The following is a 13,576-nucleotide window of genomic DNA, read 5'->3' on the forward strand; positions in this document are numbered from 1 at the left end:
AAAAGATATAATGGTGGAATCGGATGAACTTTACACATACTATCAAGATAAATATGTGAATGAAAAAAAAAATCCTTACTCGCTGGCCTCACAATTACAAGTAGCTCTTATACAAATATGAGTAATTCTTAACATTTAGGCGGACCTTGCAAAAATTCACATACTGCCATGTGTGTTGAATTCAAATTTTATTTGTATGATTATTGTTTCACTCTTCAACTTAGACTAACGTCCTATTTATTTCGAAAGGAAGGTAATACTTTTTGTTGGACTTTTTAGACGAATGAAGCTTAGTCTCGTCGCATATATGTAGATGATATTTACGATCTAATCGGTACATTTGCGTCCCAATTTACTATGTGGCATATCTGTCAATTTTCTTTGTGGTCTCTCATTGTTTTTGATTTTTTTGGGCTGTCCTTTTTTTTTTCCCCACTAATTACGTTCAGAGCTAAAGGCGCCAGTTAATCTTCTCGGTCGATTTCACAACCAAAAGTGGATTATTGTTGACAGAATAAGTAGAAACAGTAAGATATCAAAGAATCTCAATTTATGAATGAGTTTGAGAGTTGAATTGAAACTCTTTTGGAATAAAAGGAAGTAGCATGATTTACACAAAATCACAAAAAAGTTAGTACAAGCTAATTCTTGGTTCTTCACAACACAATTAAATAAACTGGGCAACCCTATGTTCTCCAAGCCCAAGTACATATACAAAAACATCTCCCATAAATACCTAACCAGCACAAGTGCACCAGAAAAAAAAAACAGTTATGGCAGTGCCACAGCCCACATATCTGGCCTATATCGACAAACAACGTAGCCTGACAAGAACCCTACAATAATCCAGGTTGTGTACAGTTCACAGCCGTGGCTGGTGGCATCATCCCAGCGGCTCCTGTTAACACTGGCATATTAATAAGATTGATCCATTCTTGCTTAGGGAAAGTCCTGGCTGCTAACCATACAAGAACAAATAAGAAGAACCACTTCATCATACCATAAGTTCCTAAATCTCCAAAAATCCTTCTTGGTGCAATAAAACCCCAGACCAAAACCACTCTGAACCGCTTTCTCCTATGCAACCTGTCGTTGTTCGTCCACACAGAAAATGAAAAGTATATGAAACGCAGATTTAAAATTCAAGCTTCAGTATATTTAGTGATGCGAAGGGTCAATTAGTAAGACGAAAGGATTGATAAGAAAAATAGTTCAAGAAAGATGTACTATGTAAAACACTTTACCCAATTCTGAATTCCACATTGTGTTTGAATAATAAGTGACCCTGAGCTACACCAATGGGTAAAACAGCGGAAATCATAAGCTTTTTTCCGTCTTGGTATCAAATGGTGTCTCCTCATGTTGAGACTTCGAAAGTTGAAAATCAGGTACCACCTCAACGTCCTTGTCAGGCTTATAGATTTTAAAAAGAATTACAATAGGTTTATAAAGAAAAAGGGATGGCAATAGGAAACCAAATGAATTTTCCGGCACATTTGAGTGAGGTACGTACCTGCCATAGTTGCAAGAGACGCCAGAGCAAAAAATTTACTATCATAACTATGCAAAATAGTTTCCCTGCCCAAGTGCCACAAGTAAGGTACCTGGCAAGAGATTGTCAGGAAAATTAACTTGGAAGTTTAATTAACTGTAAAAAAAAAAAAAAAAAAAAGCAACAACAACAAATTATTCATGTGCAAACTCTATATGGCCAATCACTGCTTAAGAAACAATATAGATGACAACCCGAAATGAACGTTCAACTGCCTCAAGACCTACATGGTCGAGAATTGAATCTAGGATGCATGCATCCCAAGTCTGAGGATACCAACGAACCAAACAATCATGTTCAGTTGCTTGAAGGCCTATGTAAACCTAGTGCACCCTAGCATGCACAATCTAAGACATCAAAAGGAGGATAAAAGAATCCAGAAAACTTTACGTTGCAACTCAATTATCTGATCTTTACTTGAACCACAAATTAGGCCCAAACTTTAAGATTCTATACAATAACAACAAGAGGCTCTTTCACTACTAAAAGAAAAGTAACATACAACTTTTTATTTTAGCTGTTCTCGACTTATTTCTCTAGGGTAATGACATACCTTGACAAACCATTTTTTTTTTCTCTTCAGAGTAGTAGCATACCTTGACAATCGATCTAGCAAAGGTGGATTGGAGCATTTCAAAGCACGGTTGTAAACAATTTCTGTCCTCCTGGCTACATCAGGCCAACTATAAAGTTTTTTCATCTGGTAGTAGAAACCAATGTCAGTAAATAATATGACCGCCATATTGTTTAGATAACAAACCTGTAGAAACACTCTTTCACTCTATAGTTTAAAGAATATGATCGTCTTATTTTCTGTATTTCGGATAAGTATTTGAATTTCTAACTTTTAAAGGGTCAAAAATGCCCCTCTACTTTGGGAAAAGGGCTAAAAATATTCTCCATCACAATTTTGGGTCAAAAATACCCCTCCCGTCATTAAACTTTTCAAATATACCCGTCTTAATGGAAGTCCCCAACATAACCCGATTTCATTTATAAAACCGCTCCATTTAAACCGACCCAACTTCATAAAAAACCCATATGCGACCAACTTGTTCCCGAGTACTACATCTGGAGCCACTAGGCACAGGAGCGGGTAACCTATATGGGTTTTTTATTTAGTTGGGTCGGGTTAAATAGAGATGCGGGTTTAAAAATGAAATTGGGTTATGTTGGGGATTTCCGTTAAGACAGGGGTATATTCGAAAACTTTAATGACAAGAGGGGTATTTTTGACCCAAATTTGTAATAGAGGATATTTTTAGCCCCTTTCCCAAATCATTTCATTTATCAATTTCTTTCTTGGGGGAGGGGGAAAAGAGGCTGTCGAAATGGTTCTAGGGGAGCACGAGGGAGGGGGAAGTTGAATTGGAAATATTTTTCTCTTTGGTCAAGAGATGAATTCGAAGACTTCCATGATAAATTGGGCTTAACCCCAATTTCCTTTAGATCTCACCTAAGATACAAGACTATTGATACATCTCAAGAAAGTAGAAACTAAACAGCTCTTGCTACCTAGCTCAAAAAGAAAATACGAAGAAAAAGGATAAGCAAAAGGAAATGTGGTACTTACACGATTGTGCATATCTTGTGGATCGATCTGAGGAAGCATATGTATAGCCCTTGTGATTGCGTGAACCATAGTTGTAGGATCTGGCGCAGCCAGAACAACCATGTCATCTGGAAGAACCTGGACAAGAAGTACAAAAACATGATAAGTATAACAACGAACAACTTACAAAGTAGAGGCAAGGAGATCTTAAATTATTAACTAGTCAAGCAAAGAGAAATGAATCATGCCTCTGGAACACCTCCTACACGTGTACTGACTGTTAGTAATCCACAACTTGCAGCTTCCAATATAGCTATGCAAAATGCTTCTGTTAAAGAACTGGCACAATAATGCAAGAAACAGGAACGTAAATGAGGATTAGAAACGGGGAAGGTGGAAAACTGGTTGTTGTTCAACCACAAATCAAGCGTGTTTAAATATGCCCAGATGATATTTTTGCTAGCGCTTTCGCAGAAGAAGAATGAGGTAAGGTAGCAATTCAATGCTTTCTTTTTTATTTTTTATTTTTCTAATGAGCCATGTATCATTCATGGTTTCGACACCTCAACCTCACATTGAATATAAAAATCAACTATGTGAAGAAGAAAAAATAACCATGATTATGTCACCTAGTTGATTCTTTTATCTTATTAAGATCACGTACTCAATGTAGCACCTTGCAACTTCTTTTTGTTGAGAAAAAAAATGAGACCAGTGAGGATGCAGAATAGAGTACGTGATCTTAATGAGAATAACACTTCCGTAATGGATTCTCCAACGGAACTCCTTTCACTTCAAGATGTTTGAATTCTCCACTCGTTTCACCAAAATTGTCAATGCCATCAATCATATGGACACGGGAAGTACGAAAAAAACCCTTTCCTATTGGCCTATGGCATTCATCTTTGTAAAGCTATTGGTTTTCTTCGAATACATGATTTTACATTCAACAAACAGGTACAGAGCGATAAGCACCACATTTCAGAAGATTATCAGAGACCGGTGCACCCAAGGTGTGGCCCAGCGGTCAATGAAGTTGGGATGGATCATGGGAGACCAGGGTTCAAATCCTAGCAGATCACCTCCTCCTTCACTGCAAAGTTACTAAACAATGCTGGGACCTGTTCTTGAATATCTGTGGAATCTATTGGGTAATCCCACTGAAGGTTAGAGATTTGACGGAGTGCTGGCAACACCAGAGAATTCCTAGAGGCTTAAAGCAGATCTGGAGAACCATCCCTATATTTATTTTCTGGACCAATTGGCTAGAGAGAAACAAGATATATTTTGAAAACCCTAAGAATTATATCTCCAGAATCAATGATAAGTGCCTCCAAAATTTATATTTCTGCAGTAAATGTTTATGGTGGATAGCCTTAGCAATTTTATCGATTTTCTAGATTTACTTGGTAGGAAGATGTAACATACTGCATGGCCATCCCTTGCAGGTCTTTTGTATCCTTTTAGTACCATCTTGCTACCTCAATAATAAACCTTACCTTATGAAAAAAATTCTAGCAGAGGCAAGAAATATTGAATTCTATTCATCCATCTCCACCTCAATAGACACAATGACCCGATATCTATGTTGGTGAGAGGTAACAGATACCCGGTGGATAAGTCGAGGTGTGTGCAAGTTGTCTCAGACACCACCATAATATATATATATATGTATATATATATATAAATAAAAATAAACTGTAAAGAACGAAGCATCATATTTTGTGTATCAAATAAGGGAAACTTTGCATTACAAACAATTATCACAATTCAGTGAATTAACTGAGACTTTAGTGTATGTAAATAAGCACTAGCATCATTTACTGTGTAAAAACAGAGAAGTTTTCAAGAATTTAAGAAAAGGAAATTGAAATGATTAATCAAGCAACAATATGAATGCGGGTTTGCGGTAATAAGATGAAAAATGTAGTTCACGATTGCATAATCTTTTTTCTGTCAAAACTAATCCAGAAGACTAGATAGCATTGCTTAAGAGAAAACTAAGGCAGATGCCAAATAAAGGAATTTCAAAGAATAAAACGATATAAGTTGTAGGCTGTACACAATAACACTTGAAGGTCTCACACCTGTTCAAAAATATATGGCCAGTTATTAGTACAGACCGTACTTTATTATGAGGGACAGCACCCAACATATCAACTCGGTCTTGAAGTGAGTGCTTTTCCCTCATTTCTTCCAGACGCACTCGTTTGGGTCCATCTCCTCCAACAATGAAGCGAACCTTAGCAAATACAGCCAAATGACTTGCCGAAGTTCAGAATTCATAAACAAGGTCAAAATCCACTTACTAGTTTTGTAACGAAGACCATGATGATGAAGAACACTTACATTGGGATGCAAACGGCATACTTCAGGGATTACTTCAACGAGTAAATCTGCTCCTTTCCGATAAACTAACCTACTTATCACAACAATAACAATTTCATGCCTGCTGAGTCGCTCTGGAGCAGGTGTAAACATGGCTGTGTCCACAGCATTTGGAATAACATACACCTTTTCAGGCGGCAGACCAGACCTTAAAACTGTATTCTCTTTGCTCGTGTGAGAAACACATATAGCCTGAGTCACATCGGCTAGAGTAAATTGTAGCACCTTATTCATGTGAATACTTCCAACATCCGAAAAACCATAGAGAGAATGATCCGTGAATACAACTTTGTAACCCATGGTGCGAGCATGCATAAGAGCTTCATGACATAAGGTTGAGAAGGCTTGATGTCCATGTACCAGCGATATCTTTTCCCTTATCAGAATTGTCCTTGTAATTGAAAGTGTTCCAAAGAAGGTTGGCAATGTGTTTTGCATGAGAAATGGCTTCCATGGGACATAATAAACTTTCAGGCCATTTGTCATATATCTTACTCCAGAACGATTCTGATAAGCATGAGTCATAACAACCACCTGAAATGTATAGAAAGGAACAACAATAAATGAATTCATTAAAGGTATCTGATTATGGGTGTGTTCTACAACAACAACATACCCAGTGAAATCCCACAAAATGAGGTCTGGGGAGGGTTCAATGTACGCAGACCTTACCCCTACCTCCGGAGGTAGAGAAAATGTAAAATGTTTTCCAATATTCCCATGTTTGGTAGGTCAAAATTTTTGGAAAACAAGTTCCTTAAAAATTGAGGAAAATGACTTCCCTAATGGAAGTAGGGAAACGAGTTCCACATTGATTGTATTCTCCCCACCCTTCAAAACACCTAATCTTCACCCCCACCCCCGCAGCCCCATCCCCACCACCCCACACTCCTACCCCCACCCCCACCATTCACAGTTTTTGTATTATGAGAATTCATCATGAATTTGCAAGTTTTACGCTGGCTACCAGCCTACTGCAACCCTCCTCCTTAATCCGAGCTTGGGATAGGTAACGTAAGCAAGCTCACCCCAATTTGTTTGGGACTGAGGTGTAGTTGTTGTTGCTTTTGGGATAATATGTTTTGCTTACGTACCGAACTCAAGAAAATAAGTAAGAAACCCACTTATTTTCTTTCTTTTCTAGCTAAAAAATAAGTCCCTTCCAGGTAGCAACAACAAAATAATCTCTTATCATTCATATTCAATCAAAACCACTTTAAGAGAGGAGACAGTGCTTACTAACCTTGTGGCCTTCCTTAATCAGGCATTGTGATAGATAGTATATGTGGTTCTCCACACCACCAAAATTAGGGTAGAAAAAATCTGAGACCATTAATATTCTATGTTTTCCAGGTTCACCCATGATAACAGACACTCCTGCAGCAGAGGAAACTATTTACACAACAATCTAAGGGGAAAAAAAAAAAAAACTCAGTCCATTTCGACACAACTCACGTTACCCTCTAATCCTTCACGTCAGGGTAACCTACAGGAAAAGTAGGTACGGGGTAAATCTACTATAAAAAAAAATGTAGGGTAAAAGATACAATGAGGAAATGACGCGATCACACCATACCGATTGTTACATAAAATGGGATTTTTCATCATTACACAAAAATGGATTTAACGATAAGATACAGTAAAATTTAAGTAACAATCAAAACAAACATTATATTTAAACTAACAACACAACACAATGCAATACAACAGGTAACAACCATTCAAACAAGCTTCTGCAAAAAAATAGAGTAGCATATAATTAAACTACAAAAGTCTGTAAGGTATTACCCCCGTTACTCTCTAATCCTTCATGTTCAAATTAATGTTGGAAAGCTGGATCTTCTCTGATTTCATCGACAAATTGCCAGAACACAGATCTAACAAGCTAACTCAATTGAAGTTGCTCTTTTTCAATAAAATTTAAAGCTCAGTTTCATTTTGCCCACAAAATTCAAGCAAATTGGTTACATTATTGCTGAAGGAGCACGAGAATAAAGATTATAGTGTCGCCCAAGTTCCATAATCGACGTTGTTAGATGTGTTTTATGAAATTGCACGATTTGGCCTTCAAATGGGTTGGTCTTTAATTTTTGGCCTTCAAATTGGCTGGTTTTTAATTTTTGGCCTTCAAATAAACTGGTGTTTAATTTTAGTCCTTTATCAATACCACATAAAAAATTTAAAAGCAAAATTCACGCGGACATAACTTATAAGTAGGATATTATGATGCAAAAACATAAATTTATATTTTGCCAGAAAGTTATTTGTTATGAAGGTGTACAATAGTCTCAAAGACGTAATATTTTTCTGTTTTGGAGCCCAAATCACAATGTGGCCCTCTTTTTTCTAGAGAAATTGGAGCTAGAATTGTAAATTTGTAATGATATTATTTAAATCCGAGGATAAAGAGCAAATTTTTGTTCGGACAGTTCTTCTCTTGTGGTGAAATGATTTGGATCTAGAATTGTAAATTTGTAATGATATTATTAAAGTTCCGATGGTGAAGAGCAAATCTTTGTTCAGATAACTCTCCTTTTGTGATGACATCATTATATATCGAGTGTATGACAAATATAATCAATATATGTCACGTATAGCACTGTGCATACATTAATATATATACGAAATACAAATGACAAATCTATTTCTTCTCTTTCGAGCTAAATCTATAAAAATATTAGTTGAAACTCCATTAATCGTCACCGCATAAAAAACTTGATAAGCCTAAACAGTAGAGTTCCAACCAAGTTTTCTTAAGTGGTCCAAGAAAATATGACCAGAAGAGACAATCAAACTCTCCAAAATGTCACGTGGACAAAAAGTCTTATGTGGGAGTGATACTTCATGCCTCCTTAAGCTAAAATAGTCACGTGATGAAAACGATCACATGACAAACATAAAGAGGATAATTAGAACAACATGTTTGAATATGCATCGAATAAATAATCATAAATTAAAATTAATTATTTATATATGCCTTTGCGTATATGGACGAATGAGCTTGGCCAGTGATGATCTTCGACTTCAATACGGTATTACCGAATATCATACCGAACCGAAGTTTGATTTACCGATTATTGAATTACCGAACCGAAGTTTGAAAGTTCGGTATTTGGTATCTACTTTCAATTATCAATTACCGAATTACAGAATCCGAACTTTGAAAATACCGAACCGAATACCGAACGCTCTCCCCTAGGTACGTTGAAGAAAGAGATGATAAAGTTTTCTGTCTTAATTGTCTTTCTTGATGTTAGGATATACTATTAATCATGCGGTTTGATTATAGTATTACGTTTTATTCCTTTTGGAACAATGGTTTATTTATTTATTCAATTCAATAAAGTCTTATTTTGAATAGATCATTCGTTCATATGTGTGCCCCTTACTTATATAGTAGACGATTTGGTGTATGGAGTTTTAGCTCATTGAAGATTAAATTGTCGTTCTTATAGGTTATAAAGTTAATGTTCACAATCAAAGATGAAACTGGGCAAAGTATCTTGATGATTGTAGCGTAAGATTAAAATATAATCTATCTTGATTATGGGAATGATTTTTGTTCCAACTTCTTATGCTAGTACATTTGGTATGTATTGAACGGACCAAGTAGAAATAAGTGATGAATATATAAAACAACCTCTCTACTCATTAAATGTACTTATACTCTTAATCTTTATATGGTTGTTATGATCAATGTGCTTCGTTCATTATTTTGATTTATTAAAAGGTACGACTATTTGCGAGTTAATGTATTCTGGTAAATTGGATAATGACAAAGTGCATTTGTGAAATAACAATTAGCAAATAGAATCCATGTCTCGACCTTGAGATTGATGATACCTCTTTATGGATGCTTATAAGTTTTCATGTGAAAACCCTGCAGGTGTATTTTGTATCCGTCACATGAAATAAGTTAAGCGGAAGTATAAAGGATTAAATTAGTCGATGAATTAAATTGTCAGTAATTTAATTTATTTGATTGGTATCTGTAATCTTAACATGGGGAGTTAAATAAGTTTTTAATGAATGATTTCGAAATTAAACAGAGAAGTGCAATTACAGTTTTCTAGTGGAATAAATTGTAATTTATTGTGGTAGGATTAATTCACTCATATCCCGAATTAATACCGCAATAGGAAGCCTCGTTATTAAATCTGTGATCCCTGTTGTGCCTGAATATTCTAGAACAAAGAAAATAAAAGGAAAAATAATATCCTTGGTGGGTCAGGAAAAGGCTACACGTTTTTTGCTAGGGTTTACCCTAAAAACGAGTGTATATAAAGAAAGCCATTCAACCCTAAGTGATATTCATTCTTTAGTCGCAATACTTGCCACTCAAGTATTTCGTTCATAGAAGTTCACAGTAGAAGATCGTAGACCTGGAGAGTACGGACACTATTGAAGATTTGTGTAACAGCTTCAAAAGGTTAGTGTTACAATCTCGTATTTGATTATGTTTGTCTAGTTTACATGTAAGAATATGATCTTGGTTGTTTGATTCCGCTGCGTATACATGCCTATTTTCCATCACTTGAAAGCTTCAATTAGGCAGAATTTAGTCTTGTAATGTTGAATACAATGTTTCTTTTGAAAGCAATACTAGACATATATAGTGAAAAAGAATTTATTCTTTTGGTGACGAATGATTGAAGTTTATTTGTACCTCTAATTTTGAGAAATGAATTGCAGGAACTGTTTCAAAAAATACGACACTCACAAAGATCGGAAAATTATAGGTATTTATTTATTATATTTCTCGCTTCTTCTCATAAAGTTATGATTAGAAAATATCTTTATTCGTGAATATGTATGAGATCATTTTTTGTTAAATTTGTGAAATTTTTGATGAAAAGTTATACATACATATATATGAACACCCATTTGAATTTGTGTGAGCGTTTGTTTTCAATATTTTAAAAATGATATTTTCTCAATTTCTATTTAGTATTTGAAAATAATAATTTGCTCTCGTTTATCCTTTTATCTCATTCATTATTTTGGAAATTAAAAAATTATATACGTACACACAAAAGAAGAGGAAAAGAAGGATGATACAAAGCTTTTATAAAAATATAGAACTAAACTTATTTTGATTGTTTTATATTTATTATTTTTGAAATTAATGTCATATCATAAAAATATTACTTTGCTACATATATTAATGTATATTATGTTGGTTTCTAATTCAGTTTCTTATATGAAAATATAATACATAGTTCGTCGTTTTATAAATGGAATTATTTAATCATGTTAATATCGTTTTGTAGGTCTGCGTACACTCTACCCTCCCCAGACCCCATAATGTGGGATTCTCTTTTGCGTATGTTGTTGTCGTAATATCGTTTTGTATGTAAGATATGTAGGAATGTCATCCAAGTTTGGCAAATGGAAAAACAAGGCACTGATAACGTCCAAATCCACTCCTCAAAGAGAAAGTGTACACGGTCGTCGCAATATAATTTACCCAACTATGAGTCGGGATCGATCCCACAGGGAACAATATACTAGGCGATTTAAACAAGTAAGGAATTATCACCAACTAAGCCAAGCCAAACACATTTTCAATATTTGATTTTTAATTTAAAAACTAACAAAGATAAAACTAACTAGAAAGCAGGTAAAATGATCAATGGCCACAAGTATGGATACAAAGGGAATTACGCTCAAGTAACGATCTAATATATTTCACGATTTTACAACTAAGAGCGGGTTTATGTTAATAGATAATGATTTCTAAAATCTCATTGAAAATCTTCCAACCAAATCAATGAATTTCACTGTAAGCTTTTCCAAGCCTTAGAGTGTGATATTAGGTACAATCAATTTAACCTCAAGTAACTATCCTCTTCCGAGCTCAAGTTATTAGATAGGTTTAATGACCCAAATTCTTGTTAATTAATCTTTTCCAACCTAGATTTCCTCTTCCGAGCTCAATCAAAGTAAATAGGCGAGTCTTAGGGTTAGCTACTCCCTTAAGAACCATTCAAAACGAGATTAATTAAAGAAACAAAGACCCACTTCATTAGAAATAAAAATCATTCAATACATAAGCAAAACAAGAGTTTCAATCCAACCTTTAACAATGTATACTTCCATAAACAAGGTTCAAGTATAGAAATGAAATACTACACACTTAGATATTTATTACAAAGCAAGAAATTAAAGAAATGAAGTAAAGGTTCAAGAAAGTGCTAAACCAAATCTTCAAATCTTCAACTTCAAAGTGTGGTGTAAACCCTAGCCTCCAAGAACTTGTAAAAAATTGCCAAAGATGAGTTTTACAAACCCTAGCATTCTATTTATAGAATTGCCAAAACGAGGGAACAAATTGTGGACAAAAATACCTGCGTGCACAACATGCTACTTGCATGCACGGTGTCGCATGTTCAACCGTGGTCGATGTGCGCATAACTATAGCATGTTGTGCAAGCAGCTGTGGTGCAGCACATGCTGCAGCAAGTGCTGCTCGCAGGCACAACATGCTACTCGCATGTGGTGTCGCAGGTGCTGCACCAACTATCTTCAATTGCTTATATCTCTGTCAGCACATGTTTGCGACAAGTCTTTCTTGCATGCACAACGTGCTACTCGCATGTGCTGCTAGCATGTCCTACATTTCAGCTATTTTTGCTCCATTTTGCTCCGTTATGCTCTCCGGGCATCGATCTTATCCTACAAAACGACATAAATACACGAAAAGTAACACCAAAAGTGCTTGAAGAGTCACAAAAGCTTAAGGAATTAGCATCGAATATCCCGTAATTTCACGGCACATCAGGCACCAAAATTGATAGTTAATAATAGAGGAAGTAACGGTTTTAATCCCTAAGTTATAGCTATATTCCACTTTTGGTCTTTGTGTAATTCGACTGAGCATATTTAACCTTTAATTAATATAAACGTGTGATTTTGATCCCTAAAACTAACGGAAGTTAAAAAAAACTCAACAGAATCAATGTTAAAAAATAATTAAAATAAAAAAGAGAACAAAAATAAAAATGAGGAGAAGGTTAATAAGTAAGTTTACACTATTTTCAATCTTTAGTAGAAATTTTTAGGCGATGAGAAGAGCTCAGTGGGAGCTAGATTCATTTATCAGCTTCTGTTTAATTGAAATAATCGAAAAGCAACGAAAGATCCAAGCTTCTTAATCCTTGCATATTAAAATTATTCTTATTTGTGTTTTTTTTTTGGTGGATCAAACTTATCAAGAAAGAATAATAAATTAAAAAATCGAAACAGAAGGAAATTAATAGAAAGAGGTGGGGAAAGAAACTTTTCTGAAGCAATTTGATTATGAGCATGAGCATCATTTGAAAAGAATGAGTTGTCAGTGATGACCTTTTATTCAATGCTTGGCAATGGCTGCTTGGCCTTTGCTAACCTTCTCTTTTGTTTTGCTTTTTAATTTTCAAAATAATAAGAATATCGATTCCGTTAAGTTTTTAACTTTCGTTAGTTTGAGGGATTAAAATCCCACATTTATATTAATTGAAGGTTAAATATGCTCATTCGAATAACACAGGGACCAAAAGTGGAATATAGCTATAACTCAAGGACTAAAACTATCGTTTCCCCTTAATAATACTTCATATTCACTAAAAATTATACTTTCTTACTTAATTATTTAATTCTATTTTCATAGATCAAGAAAGATACTGCACTCCAATCAAAACTTTATATTGGCCGATAAAGTTCTTGAGAAAGAATATGGTGTATGTTGTGAAAAAATCTATACTTCCGTGTCCAGAATAAACGAAGTGAGGCTGGGCAATATAAGAAAAAAATAATCAACTTTGAGAAAGCAATTATATCCAAGAACAATAGATAGTATTATGATTAAGGAATTTAGAGAGATAAAATTGATTAAAAGGTAAAAAAAGAATAATTATAATGAAAAATATTTATATTTTGATTTTTAACAACCCTGCGAAGCGCGGCTATATTCGATGGTTATATTGTGAAAATTTAAACTTAAATCCTTCAAAACATTAGTTGTTTTGAGGGCCAAAAATTAAACACCAGCACAAAATAGGGTCACAAGTGCAATTGACACCAAAAATTGTAAACAATGAAGATAT

General features: G+C 34.8%; 1 protein-coding gene across 2 annotated transcripts; it reads right to left on the minus strand.

Annotated features, from left to right (window-relative positions):
- Positions 1-558: 558 nt before the first annotated feature.
- Positions 559-7,623, minus strand: LOC132030683 (phosphatidylinositol N-acetylglucosaminyltransferase subunit A). Of its 2 annotated transcripts, XM_059420410.1 has the most exons (11): positions 7,281-7,623; positions 6,948-6,978; positions 6,736-6,869; positions 5,454-6,026; positions 5,192-5,346; positions 3,353-3,443; positions 3,126-3,242; positions 2,149-2,252; positions 1,514-1,604; positions 1,245-1,413; positions 559-1,086 (listed from the first exon to the last, which is right to left on the minus strand). In XM_059420410.1, the coding sequence occupies exons 3-10, from the start codon at positions 6,853-6,855 to the stop codon at positions 1,318-1,320; spliced, it is 1,347 nt and encodes a 448-aa protein (XP_059276393.1). In that variant the 5' UTR covers positions 6,856-6,869; positions 6,948-6,978; positions 7,281-7,623; the 3' UTR covers positions 559-1,086; positions 1,245-1,317. The 2 variants fall into 2 exon arrangements, with proteins under 2 accessions (XP_059276393.1, XP_059276394.1); XM_059420411.1 differs by lacking the exon at positions 6,948-6,978.
- Positions 7,624-13,576: the final 5,953 nt, after the last annotated feature.

This window comes from Lycium ferocissimum, chromosome 9 (assembly GCF_029784015.1).
Source record: "Lycium ferocissimum isolate CSIRO_LF1 chromosome 9, AGI_CSIRO_Lferr_CH_V1, whole genome shotgun sequence".
Lineage (NCBI taxonomy): Eukaryota > Viridiplantae > Streptophyta > Magnoliopsida > Solanales > Solanaceae > Lycium > Lycium ferocissimum.

Excerpts from the sequence above, each read along its gene's own strand:
- LOC132030683 (XM_059420411.1), bottom strand. The coding sequence starts at position 6,855 with ATGGGTGAACCTGGAAAACATAGAATATTAATGGTCTCAGATTTTTTC. Across the intron at positions 3,444-5,191 it reads GGCCATATATTTTTGAACAG|TTCTTTAACAGAAGCATTTT; the intron begins GTGTGAGACCTT and ends TTATTGTGCCAG. Across the intron at positions 3,243-3,352 it reads GTGTAGGAGGTGTTCCAGAG|GTTCTTCCAGATGACATGGT; the intron begins GCATGATTCATT and ends CTTCTTGTCCAG.